At 28.7% G+C, this 25,255-nt stretch overlaps 1 protein-coding gene across 3 annotated transcripts; it reads right to left on the bottom strand.

Annotated features, from left to right (window-relative positions):
• Positions 1–3,015: 3,015 nt before the first annotated feature.
• Positions 3,016–6,877, bottom strand: LOC103497346 (probable protein phosphatase 2C 60). Of its 3 annotated transcripts, none has more exons than XM_008459500.3 (5): positions 6,529–6,877; positions 5,621–5,978; positions 4,768–5,135; positions 4,443–4,679; positions 3,016–3,722 (listed from the first exon to the last, which is right to left on the bottom strand). In XM_008459500.3, exons 2-5 carry the CDS (start codon positions 5,937–5,939, stop codon positions 3,453–3,455), a joined length of 1,194 nt encoding a protein of 397 aa, XP_008457722.1. In that variant the 5' UTR covers positions 5,940–5,978; positions 6,529–6,877; the 3' UTR covers positions 3,016–3,452. The 3 variants fall into 3 exon arrangements, with proteins under 3 accessions (XP_008457722.1, XP_008457720.1, XP_008457721.1); XM_008459498.3 differs by having other exon boundaries at positions 5,621–6,065; positions 6,529–6,864; XM_008459499.3 differs by lacking the exon at positions 6,529–6,877 and adding an exon at positions 6,175–6,463 and having other exon boundaries at positions 5,621–6,065.
• Positions 6,878–25,255: the final 18,378 nt, after the last annotated feature.

Genomic DNA, 25,255 nt, shown 5'->3' on the forward strand with positions numbered 1-25,255 from the left:
TCATGTTTGTGGTGTTTCGTTATATGATCTTTGTCAATAGTATCATCATCTCTGCGGGCTATATGAGCAAGTTGCCCTTGGGATGCGTTCTACTAGACTATGAATTATAGGAACAAATGTAGTTAAATAAGACAACAAGCAGGTTACATATTCCATTGCATGGAGATGTAAACTACAAAAGGTGATGATCACTCAGGGTATGCACAAGTGCCTTTGATAGGCACTCCATGATTTACCAACGCTCATGAAAACCCAATCCATCCATCCAATCAAATGTGTATATTAACAAGGTTATCTCCACAACATTCTCCCTTATTCACTTGGGTTGTAAGTAAGGTTGGATAGTTCGCTTTAGTAGCTCAACCACCCTTTAACTCGATGCTCATGACGTGCAACATAACCTCCACCATGTCAGAGGATCAAGTAGGACATATCTTGTGATTTACACTCTCATCGTTTGAAACACTCAAAAATTTGAATTAAAGATCACTTATCACAAGTGACCATAGTTGTCCCTCACCATATTTAAACCACTTAATTTATTTTTAATTTGTTTTGACTTTTTTTTTTTTACTAAAAAAACTAAATATATAGTTTATTTAATACTTTTTTTTATTTCTCATAGTCCCTGTCATTAATCAATATTATAAAGAAAAGTTCATAAACAATTAATTAGACAAAAACTTGATAAGATCTCTACTTTTAGTTCTTTTGTTCCCTTAAGTCTATTTACTTAATCCCTAAGCTCCTATCACATAGCTTCCAATAATTTGTTTAAAGCCTCAAAGAAGAAGAAAAAGAAATTAGTAAAATACAATTTTGTTAGGGTTTCAAAAGTGACTCAATTTCTTGGGTTTTCTAAACTTAGATCCTTAATCTTCTGAAATTTACAAATTTGCCCACAACATATTATAGTTTATCATAAGTCATTTTATAGAAAAATATGTTAGGAAAATTGTTCACCAAAATTTAAAAGTTGATTTGTTCAAAATTATTCTATTTTCTAAAGACATATTCAAACACGTGAATGTGTCATTTCGAAAGAAATTGATTTTCTTAATGGATAAGTCAGATTTTTATTTTATATCTGTAAGTGTCTCTGTCAACTTATCCATATCTCGACTAATCTAATGAGACAACATATTGACCCTACGATCTTTATGTCAATAAAACTCATAGGATATTAAATCTTAGGTAGATGACCATCATAAATTGAACTCAAGACTTCTTATCGAGTCAAATTTTACTGATAGTAAATTGAGTTTTATGTTTCAAGAAACAAATGATAGACATGCAAATTCATGCAATTTTTTTTCTCCGTGAATAAAAACATATATTGTGGAGAATGAGTAACAACAATTGTCTAATCATGCCATATGCACATTGACATATTACATCCCTAAATATGCTAATAGAACAACAATTGAAGGCAAACTTGTCAACAAATTTCAACATCTTTTTTTAATGTAAAGCCTTAATTGAAATTTTCTAAAGCATTACAAAAGATTAAAGACCAAACATTGTTGTGTGTTTATATGTATATATATATTAAAAAGAAGAATCCAACATATGTGAAGAATGAGAATTTAAACCTTAAATGCTAAGAGAAGGTAGCATGTGCAAATTACAACTATTCTCATGTTAGTGACTGTACTCACACTTCTAAAATAATAACAACACTTGAAGACAAACTTTTCTGATAACAAATTTCAATATTAAATTTTCAAAAGACCAAAGGATGAAATTTCAAATTGATTAAAAGATTAAACCTCCCCCTCTCTCTATGTATTAAATCCAATTTTTGGCTCTAAACCTTTTAGAAAGTTTATTTTGTCTTGAACTTACACTTTGGTTATTGTTGTTAGGATTTCGTTTACATTTTTAATGAATTGATGAAATAACTTCTATATTTGGATGACAAAGACTTTAGATTTATTATATTAATTAAAAATTTTATAATATATTTTTTAGAAAAGTAAAAAATAAAATGAAGGAGTGTTGGAGCAGGGGGACGTGAGAGAATTGAGTTTTGGAGAAAGAAAAGAACAAAATTAGTTTTTTAGTTTATATAATATAAGTGTATTGATTAAGTTTTTGCGTTGACATAAAAGATTTATCGAATAAATTAGTAAGTTTTCTCGGTCATTTTTTAATTTAGTTAATATGATGAATCGACAGTCTAGTCACCAAAAATTAAAAACCACCTCATCATTCCCTTAAAAAGTTAACAAAATCCTAACTACAAGAACTAAAGTAAACATTTTTTGAAAGTTCAAACACTATATCAGATGTTTTAAAAAGGAACAAAACTATAACAAAATATGGTGGGACAGACCTCTTTTCTTTGAACTTACCTCCACCAAATACAATTTATTGAACATAAGTTTGTAGGTTGATTCCATCCAATCCAAAATGAACAACTAAAGAAAAGAGCACACAAATCTATCCCATCTCAACTTTAGAGGGATAGAGGGTTTGTGACTGTGAGTGCAGTGGGTTGGGTTGGGTTGGGTGGGGTGGGGGCAGTGAGAAATGTGCCATTTTACTTGGGGGTGTAAATAGAAATGACAATTATAACGAGACAACCATTCACTATACTTTCTTACATAGGGACCTTCAATTTTTCTGTCTGGATTATTGTGTTTTATGCCCTTACTGACCAGTCTGACAAACTCAGATTAAAGCTTCCCCCACCCTATATTCCATAACCATACTATATTCCTATATAATTCCTATTTCTTTTCTCCACTCCTCATCTAATCCACATCCCATGCCTATTGATTCTTCATTCTTTATTGAAATCCTTGATTTGATCTTCTGTTACTTATGCCTAATCTGCAAAGATAAGAGAATAGGGAATATACCTTTGAAAGACGTATTTGACCCGTATCGACATATTTATGAATACATACACATTGTTTGTTGTTCATCGTGTGGTGTAAGGAGATGGTATCTGTATTCACCTGATGAGTTTCAGCATCTACAAGATATGAGAAGGGAGAAAATGGAGGAAAGTAACAATCAACCATTCAAGTGGCTTCATAAATAAGCAAAGATGTAATAACACATTAGGCAGTTCAGCATGAATTGACACAGATCAAAACAAGCAAAACTGAATTTCCATAGTCATCATACATACAATTTACAGGAGCTAAGTAGTGAGCAAAATGGGTAAAAGATAAAAAAAAATAATGGGAAGGATATGAAATATGCCAAGGAATTAGCTACAATTACAGGCAACTTGAAGCTGTCTACTTCAGTTGCTTTGGTTTGGACAGAAAGCTGAAGCTTTTTTCTTTCTTTCTTTCTTTTTTCTTCTTTTTGAGTTAAGAGTTACAAAGTATAGTAAAAGGATTGATGCCTGGCTCCATTTTATCTCTGTTGGAAGCTACCTTGTATTCACATATGAGAACAATGCAACAGACAAACAAACATCAGATGATATAGCCAAATCAGGCCATGCCAGTGTCTGATGGTGTGGTGCAGGGGGCCAATGAGTTTGGACGTAAGTTAACTCCACCCCCTCGCACTGATAGGCTTGCACATTTTGTAGAGCTAGCTCGGCTCACAAGGTTTGAGTCGAGAAAAACAACAATCACTGTGATGTCATCGTGGAAATGTCGCCGTACTCCCCGGTCAATCTTCTTCAAATCTGAGTATCTCATTTCTCTCTTCTTTGCTGCTTCTTGTAGTGCTGCTTTCACCAGCCTCCTTGCACTTCCCTGCAATGAGAGATTATTCAAATGAAAGTTTGAGTGAGAGATTATTCAAATGAAAGTTTGAGTTTCTTTATCATCTCTCCTTTCAGTAACTCCTTTTCTAACACTACGTCTGTATGAAAACAAGACTTTTGACGACCTCCCTCTTTAGGAAAAGTATTGATTTTAAAACTTTAAATAAGACGAAATATAAGCATCATATAAGCCAACACAAAAGAATCTAGAATCATTGTGGCAGGTTGCTCCTAATGAACAGAAAGCATGCTGAATCTATTTTTCAATCAACTACAACAAGATGTAAAATCTGGTTTTGTGAGAAGGCTATGCTACATTTTCCAAAACATGAGAGAGGATAATGAAGAACAAATTTAGATCATCGATCTAAGCTGCTTAAGGTTGCTAAGATTATGTTTGAGTAGTAACCAAACACATGAACATGTTGTAAGGACCCTTCCGAGAGAGTCGCAATATATTGACAAGATCACAAACTACAAAGTTCACAACAATTCGAGAGGGTGGGGCTCTCCCACTCTGAGACTATCACCAGCACAATACAAGACATAGCCCATTCAAAACACAACCACATGCACAATGTAGAAAATATAGGACATATCAGGTGGCCATATTTCTTTTGTCCATTTTCTTTTCCAAATAAAACTAGTTGATCATTCAAGAAAGTGATAGCATCTTATTCTCTAATTTTAGCTGGTAGAGAAATCTTACATTACGTGGATGGTTTTGGACAATATCAACAGCTTCCTGATTGCTAAGGTGTTCCCAGAGCCCATCTGAAGCAAATATAATAAATTGATCCTGTGGCTGCAATTGGAGCACTGAAATAGATGGTTCGGCGCTCAGTATGGGCTTTTTGATAGGTTCACGAAGGCGAAACTTAGCATAAAGAGGCTCTCGGTTAAACTCAGCTCTCTTTAAATAGACATCACCAATAGATCGAGAAACCTGAGAAAGAAAATGTGCTTACACGGTTAAAAACATACATCAAAAGACAGAATGACCATACTCAATATTAATGCATCAAATAACTTACCTGTATCAGGCCCTTAACGCGCCATACATTATGCTTCAAGACTACAATCTGTGGATCATCAGGATGCAGGGCACGGAGCTCCTGCCTCACAGACTCTATAGATGCATTATGCTCAGCCGACAACTGAACAGACAAAACTTCCCCTGTCGCTTTTACAACTCTCCCTAAAACAGCTCGTGAATCGCCAAGGTTGGCAATGTAAAGGGTTCCTCCACAAATTACACCGACAAGGCAGCAAGATCCAACAGCTGCAATTTGTGGCCTCATTGACCATTGTTTCGAAACTTGAGCAATGACCCCCTCTTCAGTAGCTTGAAATGCCTTCCGTATGACATCCACTGACATGGATTGTTGCTCTGAAGTAAACCCTAAAATTCAGGAAACAAATCATGAGCACTATAGGTAGCAAGTTTTATGAAGGTTTAAAAGCAAGCCTGAATTATGAAATAACGATACTAAACAGAATTTCAGCTCATGTCACATGCTTTAAAACTATTGACAAACCCTCCAATATAGAAGAAGTGGAAAGGAAAGGAACATTCACATCTTAACCTCTAAACTTAAACGTAGATCAAGTCAGCCCAACTCATAAATCCAACTTAAAAGATATGGGAATCTGCTTTTTAGAGAAAACTATAAACAAGAGAAAGCACTATGAAGTACGAGCATAGTATTCTTCAGTTTTTCAAACTAAAATCCAACTGTATTGAATCTGAATTTCACCTTTCATCCCTTTCTAGATGCACAATCCACTTGCAAACCAACTCCAATCAACTTGTTAAGTAATCAAGCATATGGGAAATAAATAATTGAACAAACAGGATATGGGAGATCAGAGTTTTCAGTGCCTTACTTTTAAGATGCTGGAAAAGGTGATCATTTACATAACGAGATGTCTCGGGCCCTCCATGCCCGTCATATACACCAACAAAAGTACCATATGGCCCGGCCTCGTGCAAGCTCAAATTGCCCGACTCCATCTGGCTTTGATCCTCAAGTAAATTGTTAGCCTGAACTACAGCCATTGAAAACTCACCATTGGCATGCTGCCCACTATCTTTGTACCATAGGAGACCATCCTGTCGACCACCAGCATCGGAACCCTTGTGTACATGTCGATCCGACCTCGGTCGAAAACAAGCTCTCAGAAAGTTCATCAACTCTGAGAACATCCCTCATCTCACCCAAACAACCCTCCAAAATATCCGCATCTGAATATAAGGAACAAAATCAATTTAAACTCACTGAATTCAATTTCTTCAGCTGTTCTGATGGTTAAAATCACAGAATCATACACCCTACAAAAACAACCAATAAGAATAAGAACATCAAATCAAAAACATAGACAGATGAATATAGATTTTGTCAATCAAAACGAGAGAGCCATGACAAATAGGTAAAGCATACAGTTAATTTCAATTGGGAAAATCTGAAACCGGTTCTGTTTCCTGTTTAAACAAAACTCATGTAGAATATGGTCGGTAACAGTGGAAAAAGTCAGATTGGGGGAGGGGGAAGAATTAAGAGGTCAAAGGCGATTTTTCTTCAACAATTCCTTAGTCAGCCTAATATCCATCCACAGAAGTCTACGTCTTCACATTGAAACACAAGACTTAAATCCATCACAGATTCCAAGGAAGGAAAAAGAAGATAAATTTGAAAAATTCAACATCCTCATCAACAAATTCAACAAACCCATATGGAAAAAAACTGAAAAGAAAGTGGACCCAGATGAAGAAAAAACCAAAAAAGAGAGCTTACAGCAGTTAACACATCAATGGAAGCTCCCATAAATGAGCAAAAGCTGAAGAAGAGAAACAAGATGAAGGGGATCTCTGAAGTTGTACAAAATATCAAAGTGGGTTGTCTGAAAGCACTTAGATCTGTGGATCCATGAAAGAATTAGAGATGAAACAGAAGTGGGTTTGGTTTGGATTAAGAGATATGTTATGATGAAGTTGATGTTGAAGAAGAGAGAGTGGAAAATTGAAAAGAAGAAAAGGGTCGATTGAAAAAAAGGAAGAATAAGAGAAGTGAAAACCCCTATTTCTTTCTTTCTTTGTCTTTCTTTTTCTCTCTCCCTCTGTGAAAGGCAGACAAGCCCCATAAAAGACCAACAATGGAGAGCTTGAAGCCAGCAAAGCAGAGGTCCAGCAATGGGGTCCACGCCACTATGCTACACACAGGAACAGAGAGTCAAAGAAACTTAATAATAATAAATAATAACAATACATTACCATCAAATTTCAAATGATAACTCGAACGTCGGTATTACACACAAAAAGAAAATCCATATAACAAAGGTAAATTTCATACACCTCGAAACAAAAAAAAGACCAATCTTTTTGCTTAAAAAAACAATCTTTATTGTTTTTTTTTTTTTTTTAAAAAGAAAACTTTTAGTCCTAGGTAGTTCATGTTGTTTTTTTAGTGATATAGTTTCCTTCCTCTCTCAATTTTGTTGTACTCTCATCTTCTAATTCGGTAAAGTGAAGCTATCTTATGTTATTAACTTTGAGGTCATAAGTTTGAGTCGGTAATATAAGTAATTAGAAGTCAACGATTCCTCTTGATTCCAAGATTATGTGCATGAATAAATTTGGGTGGCTGGTAGAAGAATGTTTCTTCTGATTCGGTTAAGCATTTTGTGTGGAAAACGTTCTATAATTTTCTGCTCACTTGCTAAAGTCTTTAAGCATTGGTATTTGGTTGCATGTTTCCCTTTTTTGTTCATTTATGTGAGGTGAGTTTGAATTTATGGAGCATGTATTATTTGAATTTAATCAAGCTCCAACTTGAAGTTAGATCGAGTTCAACATTCTGACAATCGGGTTTGGGTGAGAGAAAGATTTAACCCTTAGCTTTTGTTTCGGGGTGTGGGTTAATTAATTGGGGAGATCACAATGAGGTAGGTCTACCATCAAAACATGGCCTTATTTGACTAGTTTTGCGGATGTATGATTTTGGTTTGTTGATTATAATGTACTTTTTAGGTTCTACGTCTTTGGCACTCACAATAAGTTTGAAAGTTTCGTTGTAATTCTTGTTCAAGATTTAGCAGTCTTTGGTCATGTATGTGAATGTGTCATATAAGGACGAGGAGGAAATTACTAGGCCCAAAATTGCATTTATTATTTGATGAGTTTTGGGATGTCAAGGTCGCGTTCTAATATTTTCAATTCAAAATATAGATAAAAAAAGTGAAAAAATTCAAAGTTTTCTTCTTTTTAAAAATACATCATTTAGATCATATAATCCAAAAATATAATTCAAATTGTCAACCAAATACACGTTCATTAAACTTTTAATCTAAAAACATAAAATAGAATATGAATTTCCTATGAAATACAATCATATGAGGAAAACATAAAAATAAATAAATAAATAATAAAGTTTCATGACAAACCACAAATTTTAGAAATAATTAATTAAATAAGAAGTTCAAAAAAGTGTAAAAGATAATTTGTGTAATTTTTCCATAAATGCATTACTATTTAGAAGAGCTTTCAAAGGATTATTTTCTAAATTTAATCAAGGGGGATGATGTAGATTTGCATATTTCCTAAGTTATATAATCTTAAAATCATAAATCTACACTCATTTGTGAATCAACAAGTATATCTCATGCACACTTCATATTTAATATACCAATCAACTAACATACTATATAAAATTTTATCATTTATACAACTAATAAATCATGGCTTTAATTATATTGTAATGGATGTTGTTTGTACAATTATAGTGAAATATTATTTCGCTTTGACTTGAAAGTTATTCTCATTTAATTAGTTTGATGTCGATGGTCGATATTGTAGACGATATATATTTTAATTGTTATATTTTCGAATTTTAGTAGTAAATAACACATTTTTACAATTAAAAGCTTAAATATATATGTATATACATATGTGTGTGTATATATATATATATATGTATTGCCTTAAAATTTGAAAGGTATTTTCAAACATGCAACCATAAAACAGTTGAAAAATAAAGAATAGTCCTAAGGAAGGCTCAATTTAGCCCACACAATATATTGATATCAATCTATATGGTCATGAAATCAAGTGATGAAGAAATGTCTAGACATAGCATTAAAATGTTGAAACCTATATAGGTTAGGCTTTCAATTAACCAATAATTATGTTATTTCACTCTCTATTGTGATTTGACTTTTTTTTTCTTTTTATTTTTTTAGTTTTAAATTTCTAAACAAGCAACGGTCTTATGTAATTGCTAAGGACATATACCAACTGAAATATCACAGTAATATTTGTACATCTTTAGTCTTCATTTACCGCTACTAGTTGGAAGACACGTGCACGTGACCACAAATTTTCATGACATAAAGTTTCAAGATATAATTTCAATTTTATTGAATTTTTATTAAATTTAATTAGTAAATGTAGAAAATGTTAAACAAAATAGTCCTAAATTATTACAATAAATATATTGTTTCAAGTTCATTTACAATAAATAAATACTTAAAATTAGATGGTTGAATCAAATAAAAGTACAAAGTTATATAATTAGAATATAATTTGTAAAGTAAAATTGATATAAAAGTGAAATGAGATCCTAAATTATTACTTATTATTATGGGGGTATTTCTTTGATGATTGCTTTTTGAGGAAAAAAAAATTCATACGAATTATTTATCTCAATTTCCTTAGCAAAATGGTACAAGATATAAATGACTAAATCCTTTTTCCCTTTTTTCTTAAAAAAAATTATAAGAACGGCGCAAGATAACCAAATTTTGAGCAACTAAATCAAACACAAACTTGGGACGGTAGATTGAACCAAAAGACCTTACGATCATGAATTTAAAATTGAGAGTGGGAAGAAAATCTATAATAATCACATAAGAATGATGTAAATGAAAATAATAGGAAAATAAATTTGAAGAATCAAACACATTGATTTTAAAAACTAAAAAGAAAAAAGATTGAACTATTTAAAACATCTACGGTGTTGAATTTGGAATTGAGGATGGAAAGAATATGTAATGCTCATAAAAGGGTGTATACAATAATAGTAGGGATATAATTTTGAAATTTTGGCCTTTACATAGAAAACAAAGAAATAAAGATTGGTTTAAGATTTTGATTTAAAATTTTACGAACTATTCAATTTCAAATAACAAAAAACAAATTACTAGGAAGTGTAGACAATATAACTTTGATAATATTGTTGATGACAAAAAAAGGCCAATGTCATGCTTTACCATCAATCTTTAATATTCTTCGCAAATATTGGAAGGAAAAGTCATTTTGTAAAAATGTCGAGAACCAGGTGGGCTACCAATATATATCGAACTTAAAAAATAAACAACATGAGAATATGAGGAAGTGTCGATAAAACACGATTGCAACGGACAATCACATGAAAATATGAAAGTAAATAGAATCAGTGATTAGTAACCAACTTAAAAGATAAAAAGGTATAAGATGAAAGGATATAATAAATAGAAATTAAAAGTGCTAAAAAGGAACGGTATAATGGAAATTTTCTTAAAATTGAAGGGCAATATAGAAAGGTAAATTTTTTTCCATATACCCCCATTTAATATAGTATAGATTTTGATATACTATAAATATAGCAAAATCTTAAATTCTACCAACGATAATCATCATTGTCTGTTTTTATCGATGTCTATTAATGATATTAATAGACATGGTTAGAAGTCTATCAATTTCTATAAATGAGTTATCGATAGAAAATAAAATTTTGTTATATTTTATTATTTTAATTTATTTGAAAAACGAGCATTATTAAACATTTATTTACTTTTGTCTTCTTCTCAAATTTAAGATTTTTTTTTTTATATATATATAAAAAGGGATATATTTCAATCTCTTTTTTAAAGTCGGTCACATCAAATAATAAAGTTGTAAGAGGGGGAGTAAATTAGACGTTTGGAAAATGTAGATTATTGAAAATTTTGTTGGTATTTATGTTTTATTTTGAAAAGAAAATGTATAGAAATATAAAGTTAATTAAGTTAGTTTGTAAAAAATAATCAATAATTTTTTAGAATAAAAAATAATTAATGTATACCATATAAGATTGTTTCAAGTTATAAATGAATGGCACCACTAACTAATTCAATAGTATATATACACTTGAGAATGTTTTGTTTAACTAACCATTTTAGTTATCATAGTCTCTATCTTATTTAAATCAACTTTATTTTATTTATAGTATCTAGTATCTTTGACGGTTGATTTAGTATCCTTCTAAGTATGCGAGACCCCATCTTGCTAAGAAGATATTTCTTCTTCAAACATTCGCACAACAAAATAGTGTATGGTATCCCTCGATAAAAGTTCTCATAAAATAATATAATGCAACAATCCTAGCAAGAGAAAATTTTATGGACTTAAATAGCGGACAGAGAAAAGATAGAAAATATTCCAACCAAATTCGACAAAACATCAAACGAGGAAAGTATCCTAGAGAGAATACAAATAAAATTAAATCACATAAGGAAATAAATATTTTGCAAACGTAATATCCTTTGAGACAACATCAGTGACAACACTAATATTGTGGTAGAGAACCATATATATATATATATATCAAATAATAACATTTTAACACTATCATCGAAAGTAATAGATGATTATTACGAGGAAAGAGTTATTCCAAAAGACAATATTTTCCTTGAAAATAGAGAAAATTGACGGGACATTAAAAAAATGGAATCGTAAACCTTCCATACGAGAGCACGAATGACAAAATTATAAAATCTTGTCAAATGAACAAAAGAGAAAACACTCGACTAAGAAACTAATACCCTGTTGTGAACAAGTCTTTAACTACTAATGCCAATAATTAATAGAAATAATTTGAGATCAAAAGAAAACAACCAAAAGTAGGAAATACAAGTTTGCGAGGAAAACTCCAAACTCGAGACAAATCACAACCAACCATAAAGAAATTCACTATATTAAAAATAATTACAATCATATAAAATTCTCTCTCAAATTTCAATTTCAATGGCACTTCGTTAAAGCTCCTGTAATGCTTATATCATTTTTCTCTCACCATGATAATACAAAAGAGAATCTAACTAGACTTTCAACATACTTAAGTTTAAAAGTGAACATAACTGACACGATTTGAAATCAAAGCCATAAATTCCTTTCAAAGGCTTGAAGTTCGTCGTTTTTTAAGTGGATAACTACTCTTTTAATACTTTATCAAAATTCTATCCTCTCGCATCTATGAGATTAAATAATAATAAATAGATGGATCGAGACAAAAAAAATGAAATCATCAATCTATTTGGTACAATTGCTATTTTTAAAAAAAAAAATGGATACTTCGATCTTTGTCATTATACTTTTATATATATTTACATCATGATAAAATCGATATTAAACTTTTAAATTTGTATTAAAACGAGTTTTAAGCTTAAAAAGTTCTCCAATACCATTTATAACAAATAGTTGTAATATTAATTTTGTGTTTATATAATAAGTCTTTGACGTATTTATATATTTTTAAAAATTAATTGAAACAAAAGATATAAGTTTCACATTTTTTTACGGTTGATAGAAGTTAATGATTTATCAGAAATAGATCTATATTTATATATTTATTCAATAATAGAAATTATCATTAATAAACTTTGGCATATTTTGATGTATTTACGAAGTTTAAAAAAATGTTGTTATATACTTAATTATTTTATATATTTATATCTATCCCTTTTATTTATTGTCAGGTGTGAAAATCCAAAAAGAACTTGTATACACGTTTAAAATTTACAAATCATATTAAATGACACGAATTTAGAATCCCAAAAACATTTTGAACACTTTTTAAATCGAGAGACAAATATTAAAAAGCTTAAAATTTGTTTAATCAATTTTATAATTCGACTAAAAAAAGCAATAAATTATAGTTTAATTAAGCTACCATTAAAATTTTCTTTACCCATTCAAATAAATTTTACAATTTTGATTGATTTTCATATGTTAGGTTTTCTTTTTATAATTTCATTAGGAACATTTTACACTTGAAATTTTAATTTTCGATCTTTGAAAAAATTGTTATAAAGTTTAAAATATGGTTGTGGATTGAAACTAATAATTAAACATTCTAAGCTATTCTTAAAATATTTGTTATTCATATTATAATTAGATTTTGTTATTTGTTTTTCTATTTCATATATTTTTTTTACTACATATAATGTAAAAACTAATACAATTTTAGTTTTTGGAGAAAGAAAAAGAAGGAATTGGAATTGCAAAGCTAACCTCCAACAGTTTGCCCAGCATCAAACAGCTCATGGATAGCCTTTTGTGATGTTTGCAAATATGACCCACCCAACCTTCTATTTTCATTTTCCTAAGTCAAAATCATACACATATATTTTTTAAGAAAAATAATTTTAAATATTTGAAAACCATTTTGAATACATGAATGAACTGATATTACTTATGAATGAGAAGAGAGATCCCAAGGACATCAAAACATGTGAAACAAACCCATATTGATTTGTTGAGACAATTTTCACTTTTAAAAACATTTATGATAAGCAAAAAAATGAGTAAATAGTGCTGCTAGACCGTAAAGGAATGTTGAGACCATTGACTACCAATTCATTGCACATTATAGGGTTTATGTTTTTGCAAACTAAACTTATTCGTCGTTCTTCGTAACAGGGGCATTTGCCCCATTTAATTGTATTGAAAGTTTGGGCTAATATGTTAGAATGTAAATTGGTATTTGGGATGTAGAATTGTAAGAAAAAAAAACGTAGAATGGTGAAATCACTCGATAAATGTACGACATTTATCAGTAAATCGAGTTGTTTACACCAATGAAGTCGCTCGAAGTTGATGAGGCAAAAACTGCTCCAATTTTTTTTTTTAAAAAAATAATTTTACAAAAACCATTCCAAAATTTGAAAACAAATTTGTTTTGTATTTTCTATTTCCAAAAATTGAAAAACCAAGCCCCTTTTGACAACAATTTTTTTTTCCTATTTTGGAATTGGTATTATTTACTCACTAGTCCTTCTAGTAGGGTCAAAGAAAAGTTTGAATCATTAATCACTTTTAATTAAGAAAATTAGAAATTAAAGAAAAAATGGTTTTTAAAATTTTATTTTGTTTTCCAAATTTAGCTAAAAAAAATTAAATATTTTCAAAAACAATATTGCAAAGAAAATGTGAAAGAAAAAAAAAACAATTAAAAATGTTGGTTAGTATGGGCACACTAATTTTCACCCTCAAGTATTTGGTCAAATTGTTTGAAAATTTTATCAATGTAATGAATCAAAATGTGGATTAATTCAATAGTTTGACATTTTTTATGACTTGAAATTATTATAAAAAAATTGTGTCAAAGATATAGAAATCTTTCTTATCTAAACATTACTATAATATCTCTCTGTTCATAAATTGACTTCAAACTTTAAGAAAAAAAAATCAAAAAGTATCTTGTAAATTTGTCATTATGAGAAAATTTTGAAGATGAAAAGATATATAAATTTATTTGTACCTACTCCATTTGACAACTCCCTTCTTAAGACCTTTGTGAAATGAATCAATTTATTGACTATGATAAAATTTCAAACAAAATATTTATAATTTAATTTAATATATTATACTTTTCTCTGTACAAATCGGGTGGAAGATTTGAATTCGAAGCTTCTTAATTTTCATGTACATACACGTGTCAGTTGAGCTAGACTTTTGTTTAAACAAATTGTAACGTCTTTTGCCTTCTTAAAGTTGTTCGAGTTAAGTAGTTACATGACGAAGTGATATCTTTTTCGTGTGTGAGTGTGATCGTATGAAATATCACGAGCTAATTAACATTGTAGAGATATGTTTGAACAAACAATCACATCATTTGGTCTATTACAATTATTTGAGTCCAAGTCGTGTATCCTTTTACGTATGATGTGATTTAAACCATAGATATGAAATATTAGTATAATCTAACATGGACTTATGTTTTACGGACAATCAAATTCATTTTCCATTCAAATTTTTATAAATGTTTATTTTATCTTTCTCTTCAAATAGTTACGAGTATTCGAGCTAAATAATAGAGAAAAAATTTCATTAAATTATAATCTTTTTTAAACTTTTCTTAATGTACCTAACATAAAACGACTTTGATTTTTGCATGCATGACATACGTTATGGTCTACTAATATATAAACACATTGAAATCATTTTATTTTGTTTTTTTAATTTTTCCTTAAAGATATTGGCACAACTTATGAAAATTATCAAATATGTATTTAGTCTTTCTTCTCGATGCTAATATTTATTTAGTCTTTCTTTTGATGCACTGTTCGACTCGACTCACTTTAAATTAAATCACACAACCGAAACCTATTCTCTACACAAAATTTAGACGGTAAATTGCTCAAATATTTAAATCTATTTTGAAGTTTTAACTTTTAACTATTTCTATACTTTTAATCTTTGAATTCATCAAGCAAAAATAACTTTAGTCATTCCCAATATTTAAATGTCAATTATTGAGACAACAAGAAGACTTTAAATATAGTTTTTTGAGGTCAGAGTTACAATTCTCACGCCACATATATTACAGTAAAAAACCGCTATCAAGGTATGATGCAATTACGTACGGGAGTCGTATTAGCTTTTCAAAGTGATCAATGGAGTGGAGTAGTATTGTTGTTTTGAGTTGAACATGTAAATTTGGGAATTAAATTTATCACTAACAATTTTGATATTATCATTTTTAGGTATCTATCAAATTTTCTTTAACTTGTCTACAAATGATAACATAAATAATAATATAAAAATCAACCCATTAATTATAATAATATCGCGTTTTTTTCCCGCAAATTAACTTTTAAATTACTCGATCAAAAACTCGCATTTAATTGAGCTACAAACAATCTGTAAGATTTGTTATATTTATAAATAGTTTTAATTTTTTTTCCTTTATTTCAAAATTTTCTATTTTTTTCTTCAAATTCACTTTTCTTAAAAATCTTATCAATTTGTATAGAATATATATTTTTGTAATTCATTCAAGTATGATAATATCTTTTATACAAAATTTCAAGCAAAAGTTTACTAGAAGGTAAAAGAAATAAGAAAATTTATTTTAAATGATAAAACTGCTAAAAATATTTATGAATATAACAAAATTTTAAAATTCGATAAAAGATACATATCGGTAAATACTAATAAATTACAAAATTTTGTTTCGTAAATAAGTGTCGTACATTTTGTTATAGACATATTTTCAAATATACCAAAAATTTAAAAATCAAATTCTCTTAATTTAAATCTTTTTATTATATTTTATAAATAATTTTAATTTCTCGCTATTTATCAAAATTCCTTATCTACTATTTATATTTGAAAACAACACAAAGTTTAATAAAATTCTCTATTTTAATTGGAAAAAAAAAAAGATCTTCATAATTATTTTGATAACTCATTATATAAATATTTTACAAACCACTTCCATTTTTCTTATACATTTATTTAACAATATTTCTCCAAAGATTTTTTTAAAAAGAAAAATTCAAAGTTATTTTATATTTTGAGGCCCATCTTATGAAAAGATATAAAAATTGAATAATAATAATACATCAATTATTTCACTAATCAAATATAATTTGATTGTGAACCAATGATCTTGACTATATTAATTATAATTTTAGAAAAAAAGTTAAAAAAAAACTAATATATTTAGATATTTTGTCAATACATAAAAATAAAAATGATAGAATACATTGTATATTAATTTAATTCAGTCTCATTCACGTTGCACGTGCGCTTGTTTTCTTTTCACACCAACTATTTAAATCAATTCTTTTAAACTTAGCATTAAATATATATTTCCTCTTTTTCTAAAATATAAAAAATCATAAAATAATTAATCAAACTCCTTTTTAAAAGCTACCTAATAATTTAGAAGCCATTTTGTAATGTGATTTTCAATCATTTTTTTGTATTTATTACGATCTATTTGTAGATCACGATTGATCCAGATATATTATTATATATGTATATTATGATACAGATAAGTATAAATAGTAATCTATTTTGATATATTGTGATTGATCATATGTAAGTAGTAATTTTTTTTGTTGTATTTTGTAATTTTTTTCTATTTTATTATATTTAAAAATTATATAATATTTTATTTCTGTCTTTTGGAATTTTATTTAAAAAGTATTTAAATACTTATTGTTCATCAATTTGTAAGCTAATTATTTAATTAAAATCTAACATGGACATACCTTTTTTTTTGTTTATTTATTATCAAACATATGTGGACAAAAATTTGAAGCCACTTATAATGGGTTTGGTATTGGGTGTCATTTTTAAAAAAAGTATATATATATGTATGTATGTATGTATGTATATATATATATATATATAGCGTATATTTTAAATTTCATTTTTTCTTTTTTTTTTTAAAGAAAAAACCATTCGAAATTTAGAGATCAAACATGCATGATAAGTGGAAATGGGAATAATAAATCTAAACATTTTTTAGAACACATTAAGGACAGAGAGATTCGAACCTCTATATGTCGGTTACTAACATATCTATATTCTAATTGAATTGGACTTGTTTTGTTATAAATATAGACATTTTAAAGATATTTGTAAGACTATTTCATTCGTTCTTTAAGAAAGTAAGGCTATTTCATTTATCACTAATAACATTAGAAATTATGTAAGCATGCATAACAAAATACACGATTTGAATAATGGGTGTAAATCTAAATCCACCAATTACATAGAGGAAGATTATTAATACTTTGATTATCTTAATAATGCTTAGGTTGTGAAAAGTTTTATCCTTATATTTTATTTACTTATTTATCATAATTTAAAACATATAGCACATTTTTAAGTTAAAGTTGCATTATCGTACGTAAAACATAAGTAGTGATTATATTTAATATATAAAACAAAGAAAACATAATCATTTCTAGTTTTATGTAAAAGTGAGCTTAGTTCAATGATAATTGACACGATCTTCTTCTTGAAAAATCAAATGTCTGATTTCTATTCTTGAAGTTGTTGTACAGAACAAAAGTTTCACAATTCCACCAATATATATATATATATATATATATATATATATAATGTCAATTGGCCATGGACATTATCTACTTGAATTGATGGTATTTTGTGGTGATGGACTAGGGAGATATTGAATGGAAAAACGGCATCTTTAGAAGAAGATATGTCCCTTTACCTAACATAAAAAAAGAGGATATATATTTAGAGGGAGAGAGTGCCCAATAATATTTCATCTCATCTCATCTCATCTCATACACAATGTTTTGCATTTAATGGTAGGAATTGAATTTAAGAGCAAATTTTTTTTTTTGCAAGTTGAAAGTGTGAGAAGAAGAGAAGAAGTCAAGTACTAATTGGTGGGGGCAACTATGACACTACCATACATATATCAAACTCCATAAACCCCACACCCTTTGCTCTTCATCATTGCCCCATTCTGCATTGCCATCTCAACATAGATAAAGACATCACAACCTTTTCCATTTTCCACCTCTTCCCTTCTCTTCTCTACACACACCAAAGTCCCATGGGGGGGGGGGGGGGGGGGGGGGGGGAGACTTTTAGGTCTATAACTCTTTATTGTACTCTTTCTAAAAATATAAAATAAAATAAAAATAACAATTTTCTGGATCGTTAGAGAGCTTTTGGGATAAGGAGTGAAGTTTTAAAATCCGAAGAGTTATCATTTAGTCACGAGGTCGGCTATGTTAGAAGTTATTAAGACATGAAATTTATGTTTTTTAGTTGTGGAGTCGCAAACTTCTTTAACCGAACAAGAACTGGATCAGTTCTCAACTCTACTTTCCCTAACTACAACTCTTTGGATCAAACACCCATTAAATGATTAGGTTCCTATGGTCGTTAAAAATTATCGATTCATGAATAAAAATCTATAATTTTGAAAATATAGATTTTGTTAGAGGTAAGATTAGCAAAGCCAATGTGGACTTTTTGAGCCGGAGGTTAGTGCCATACATATAGCATAGAACATGCAACAAAGAGATCAAATTACCAAGTGGGAATATGTCGTGGTATCTAGCCACTACACGTAGAATTTCCGCTATCAAATTAAATACAAATATTTCAAAGGAACGGTATGAATTATCAAATTAAATACAAATATGTCAAAGGAGCGATATGAATTTTTATAAAAATATAAGAACCTTTCTCAAGTCAAAAGTACGTAGAAGAATATCAACAACATCTAATTAACAATTAACACCACCTTGATCTAAGTACTAATTTGGTATTTGGAGTGTGCTCCCCATAACATCAAACACCAAACTAAGTTTCTCCATATTCATTAGTTTGATAATTTGACAACTGGCCACCTTGGTCATTAACTTATGTGGACCTAACTTAATATAGCACTTTGATCCAAGTACTGATTTTGTCTTTAGAGTGTGTTGCACATAACATCATACATCAATGTAAGCTTCTCTCTATAAATTAGTTTGACACTTTGACTGGTCACCTTAGCCACTAACTTATATGGACCTACAACAAATCAAATAGAAGTTATCTAAGTTGCAACGATGAGATATCATTTAGACCAATTCAGAGACACTAAAGTTTAGAATCACTTATAAATGAATTACGTAGAAGAATTGAAGTATATATGACTAAAAATATTAAAATATACTAAACATGTGTCCCTACTTTCGGTGAGGTAATTCACTAATTAATGAAGTGCTTTCATTAAATAGATTTAGTATGACAATATATTAGGTAGATGTTTTGAACTTAAAAATTAAGTGTTAGCTTACAAACCTAATCTGCACTTAAAAACACTTTTAAAAAGTTGTTTTTAAATAGACTATTTGTAATTTGATATTTGAATGAGTAATGGCCTTCTTTGTCTTAATAATGATTTAGCTTTCATTTCAAAGAGTTAGATTGGAGTAGGGTTAGGAATGTTGATTGGCAAATTGGGGTGAGTACACATCTCCAATTGAAGAAACTTTTGAGTCTATGAATGAGGCCATTATAACTAAAGGAACATCATACATTTTGAATTTGAGTTTATATAGGTTAATAAACATCACATGTATTATTATTCTTTATAATAATCAATATTTAAATAGGTTAAAAAATATTCTCCAATTTGTCTTCTGAGTAGAATATGGAGAAAATTTAAGGTGAGTTAAAGGGTTGATTAAGTATTCTAGATATGAGCCAAAAATGAGTATCACTTAACTGACAGAGTACTTATACTAGCCGCTAACTTCAAAGTAATAGGTTTGGTTTCCTTTTCCAGCATATCGTTAAAAAAAAAAAAAAGAAGTACTATATGGATATGAATTAACCTTAGGATATTGTTCAACATGTTTCTTCGTTTTATTATGGGGTGAGTTTACTTTTGAAAATATGTCGTTATAGCAACATTTAAAACAAACGTAAAACAAATGTTTGAGAAAAAAATCATTGTGGGTGAAACACACTTGAATTTAACATTTAGAAGGCGGTGTTTTAAGTGTTTAATCAAGAATCCTCTCAAGTTTTCGTAATATATCATAATGATTAAAATATTGTCACAATACCCTCTCCCAAATCTATTACTTTTACTTCCACCATGGTTTTCGCCAACGAACAATGTGGCCACTTGTCGATTGCCTATTATAGAGATATCCACCACCTTTGATGACCGTTGTTGTCGCTCTCGTCGACCACTACATGTTGGAGTTGCCTTTACAACACCACACCACCATAGATCACCATACACTGACAAGGATTAGTAGTCTACCTAGTAAACGATCGAGGTCGAAGATTGGTGGTCGACGACCACCAACCTACCACTACAAACCACACCAATACCACCAATGATTGTCGTTAACCTCTCACTACAATTGAGATCAATTAATAACTATACCAACCACTTTGGTGATGGATCTCGATCGTTGGTCACCTATCGTTGATAATTCTAAAACTACGATAATAATGCAACTTATAAAAGAATAAACGTATTTATGAAACAAATGACAAATTCCATGATTTCTCTAATAATAATGTAGCTCATTTTTATGTGAAAAAGATGGAAGCAAGCAATAATTTTGATGTATTAATGTAATTTGAATAATTGATATGAGTATACACCAAAAAGTTCTTTGAATTATTATTTTAGGGTTTTAAGAGAAATTAATAATGAAAATGCTGTTCAACTCAATCCAATGTTATGGTCAAAGTTTGTAGATGTCGAATGAATGAAAACAATGTACTTAAAAAATTGTGGGGTAGTGTTCCATTAATGAGATGGCCCAAATTTTAACTCTTCAAAAAACTAAAACTATCTTTTTATATCTCTACATAATTTTCTTTCTTTCTTTCTTTTGGTTCATAAACTTTTCAAATAATTGAGTTATCCCCTGGGCGAATCCAATATTGAGACAATAACAATTCGACAATATTTGTTGAGGGATACGTGAGGATCCAAATTGAAGTTTGTTTTTCTATATACATAAATGTTTGACTCGATAGCCTATTCCTTTTTACCATTGCAATAGTAATAAGAATATTTGAAAAAAGAAGAATTCATATGGCTAAGAGTTTGTTTCGATTGGCTAGAAGTAGTTTTTAAAGTATTAGAAAAAAACAATCATGTATTTGGTTATGCTTTTTGTTTGGCTATATATTAAAGTATTTCTATTAGCGTTAGATTAATACAAAAGATGACGTACTATTAAGTATTATGAACTAATAATTTAAAAACATTTTTATTTGTCGAGTTTTTTTTAGCATACAATTGATCTAATTGATTGTTAGAGTTAGTCGTTAATAGAGTTGGTTTCATCGGAAATAATCAATTCAGTTATTTGACAAAGTAGGTCGTTATATATATAGCTAGTCGAGGTTCATGGACGTTGTTATTGTTGGAGTTGAATGTTGAAGAGGGTCATTGGAGTTGGCCATTAGGGTTGATTGACACATATGGTTTTATTAGAGTTGACCATCGATAGTAGTGACTAGAGGTGGTCTTTAAAGTTGGACACCAACGATGTTGGTCGTTAGAGCGAGTGGGCGAGCCACTAGTTGCTAAGGGTAGTGGTAACATTGATGAAGCATATTTATTTTAGGTAAAATTTTAATTTATACCCTGAACTTTAAGTGTTTATCAATTTTAGCTTCAAATTAATAATTATATCAATTTAGATCATGAATTTATATAAGTATATTAGTTTAAACCCTTAATTATGTTACACTAATAAAAGTTGAGAGTCTATATTTATATATGTATATAAGTTCATGGTTTAAATTGATGCAATTATTAAAGTTTAAGGTTTAAATTAATACAATTATTAATAATTAGTTTACGGTTTAAATTGATACAATTCCAAAATTCACAGATATAAATTGATTTTTGTCCTTTATTTTAAGTTTAGCAACTATTGTTTTCTTTCTTTATTATTTACTTAAAAAAAACAGACAATTATTATTCGTTCTTTATCAGAAGTTTATGACTTAGTTCTCGGTAAGGATTAAATCTTCCTTCTCAAGAATAAAATGTCATCTTAATTATCATTGTGCTAAATTAAGTTTAACATATTCGAAAACACGACTCGATTTGATTTTGATGGATGTGGTTGACATTTTTTTTTTTTCACATATACTCCCTAAAAAGAAGAGAAAACCCTTCCAAATAAGCACTACACTCATCTAACCATTTAAAGTCTACTTTAGAATTTCCATTTTTTCACATATATTTTTATAAAAATGTCCTATCAATTGATTTATTAGCTCAAAATCAATAATGGACATGATTTTTTTTATAAAAGAAAAACATATGATAATGGATGATATAGACTACCATTAAAAAAAAATCCCCAAAATCAGGGAAACTGCTAACTCAAAATCTTTTTAATAATGTGTTTAAAATATGAATAAATAAGATATTTATTTATTTGTTTGTTTATTTATTTATTGTTTTAAAGTTAAACAAATAAAGTGGAGTGATTTTTTATAACATAGAATAATTTAAAGTAGAAAATGGAAGACTATCACTTTTAGGGATGAAGTGTAGATGTTGAGTAATTTTAGAAGATATTAGCAAAAAGGTAAAAGGAATTTGAATATATCTTTTAGCTTTTTTTCATCCACCACATATGATTTAATTAATTGACTTATGATTAGGTTTATTAGGGTTAAAAGTTTCAAACTTTTCTATTACCACTTTAGATATTTTCTTTACATCTTTGTTCAAAGTGTGTATATACGTGTCGGAAGTTAATTTTATCGGTAGCTTTATGTCATTAGAAAAAAATTATAACAACAGTGCATGGAACATATTATAATATGAAATTTTGAGAATAGAGATAGTTTTTGAAGTTTTACGACTTTAAAAATATGTTTGTGTTAGTTGTACCAGACTTTGTGTCTTGTTATTATCATGCATGTAAAATGTGGATATGTATTAAATTTTTCTAACAACGTGGACGATGTCTAGACGTTCAATAATAATAAGTAAAGGGATTGAGAGTCAAATTTACTATCGAAAATGTTGTTTTTTTTAACGTATTTTTAAATGTTTTTAATTTAGGTTAGTCATATTATAATAATAATAATAATAATAATAATAATAATAATAATAATAATAATAATAATAATAATAATAAGTGCTTTTCTTAGAACCCTTTGGATTTTAAATTGAATTAAATTATTATAATTATGTGATCTAAAGTTGTTGAAGAATGATATGTTCTTTTCCCATTCAAAATTCAAAAGAACCGAAAACAAGGGGAAACATAGACGTTTCCATTAATTTAATAAATGAAACATGGTGTATGAATCTTATCATTTGGCCACTTTCATATTATATTTCCCCACCCTCTTGCTTTTTGTTTGTAAATATTTGTTAGGATGACTTTTTAAAAAAAATATACATATCCTCTGCATTCTTGTCACGTTTCATTTCTCAAAATGTGTCGATATCAGTTGATGTAAAAATATATTATCAATTGAGATCATAATTGTTTCATTTCGCATTTTAAAGGGAAAAAAACTAGTAAACTTGGAGTAATTTGATTTTATTTAATTTTTTAAATCTCGATTTTTTTTTTCTAGATTTTGAAATCATTCTAATAGTGAAAAAAAAATCCAATAAAACGGAAATTTTATAACCTTACTTCTAAAAAAATGAAAAGTAAAAAGAAAAGTTTACTTTATTGTCATTTGGATTATTATTTTTTTCAAAAATAGATTTGATTAAAGAATTCAAGCTTTTATGTAAAAATGAAAGTGTGAAATTAAGAAGAAGAAAAAAACATAAATTGAAAAGAAATCTCAATGAAAACTAAAGTCAAATGATGAAATAATATAATGTAAAAATAATTGAAAAACCTATTCTTTGTCCAAAAAAAAAAAAAAAAAGTATTATGGAATAAAGAAAAACAAAAGGTAGAATGTGAATTTAAGAAGCAGTATTTTATTTTATTTTATTTTTGTCCTTTTGGTTGAGCTAAGAAGAAGAGTTACATTTACAATTATTTTTATGATATTAAAATGAATTTATAAGAATTGTGTATTTGATGTAACAAATCATAGACCTTTTTTTAGACAATATATTACAAAGAGACATTGATAATAGATAATGCATGTAAGAACAAATTCAAACAAAAAAAAAAACCAATTAATATAATTAATTAAGAAATGAACTAAAAGCCTCAAATCAAATCCCTTTAGTGATTTTGATAGAAAGATGATTAAAATATGAGATATGGCATGAATATAATTAATGGGAAATAAGTATACCACAAAAGCCTTTAACCCAATCAATTGACAATTATATATGTATATAATAATTTTTATGGAATGTTGTTTTCAAATTCAACGAAAAAAATTAAAATATTTATAAATATAGTCGAATGTTACAGTGTATTAATGATAAGCACTGATAAATTATAAACATTAGTAGACATTTATCGGTGTCTATTAATAATAGATAATAATAGTTTATAAATCTCTTTCGCTGTTTATCAAATAACATATATATGATTTAATCATATTGTTTTTAATCAAGTAGAAATGAGAACAACAAAGTAAATTTATATTCTTCAATTCTAGTCATTTTTTTTTAATGTACGACCAAATAGTTGCAAATACATGGCTAGACTCAAATGAGCCAAAACAAGAAGATTATAATCGTCTCTCTAATTTCTTCAATCGTTGTGGTAATTTTTTTTGATTAAATAATTGATAGCTTTGAGCCTATTTGACTTGATCAAATTTGAGATTGAAACATAAGATGCAAAGCAAAATTGTTCGAGGATGGCAAAAAATTCAGAAGGGGTGTGCTTCATACGTGACGTTTATAGTTTTTTATTCTATTAGACATCCATTTCAGTCACTTAAAATTTCCCTCAACTCTAGTATGGTAAAGTTGAAGGTTGAGGATGTACTAGTATTCAATTTGACACGTATTATTGTAACATAGTTACTTAGAA

This window comes from Cucumis melo, chromosome 11 (assembly GCF_025177605.1).
Source record: "Cucumis melo cultivar AY chromosome 11, USDA_Cmelo_AY_1.0, whole genome shotgun sequence".
In the NCBI taxonomy this organism is placed as follows: Eukaryota; Viridiplantae; Streptophyta; class Magnoliopsida; order Cucurbitales; family Cucurbitaceae; genus Cucumis; species Cucumis melo.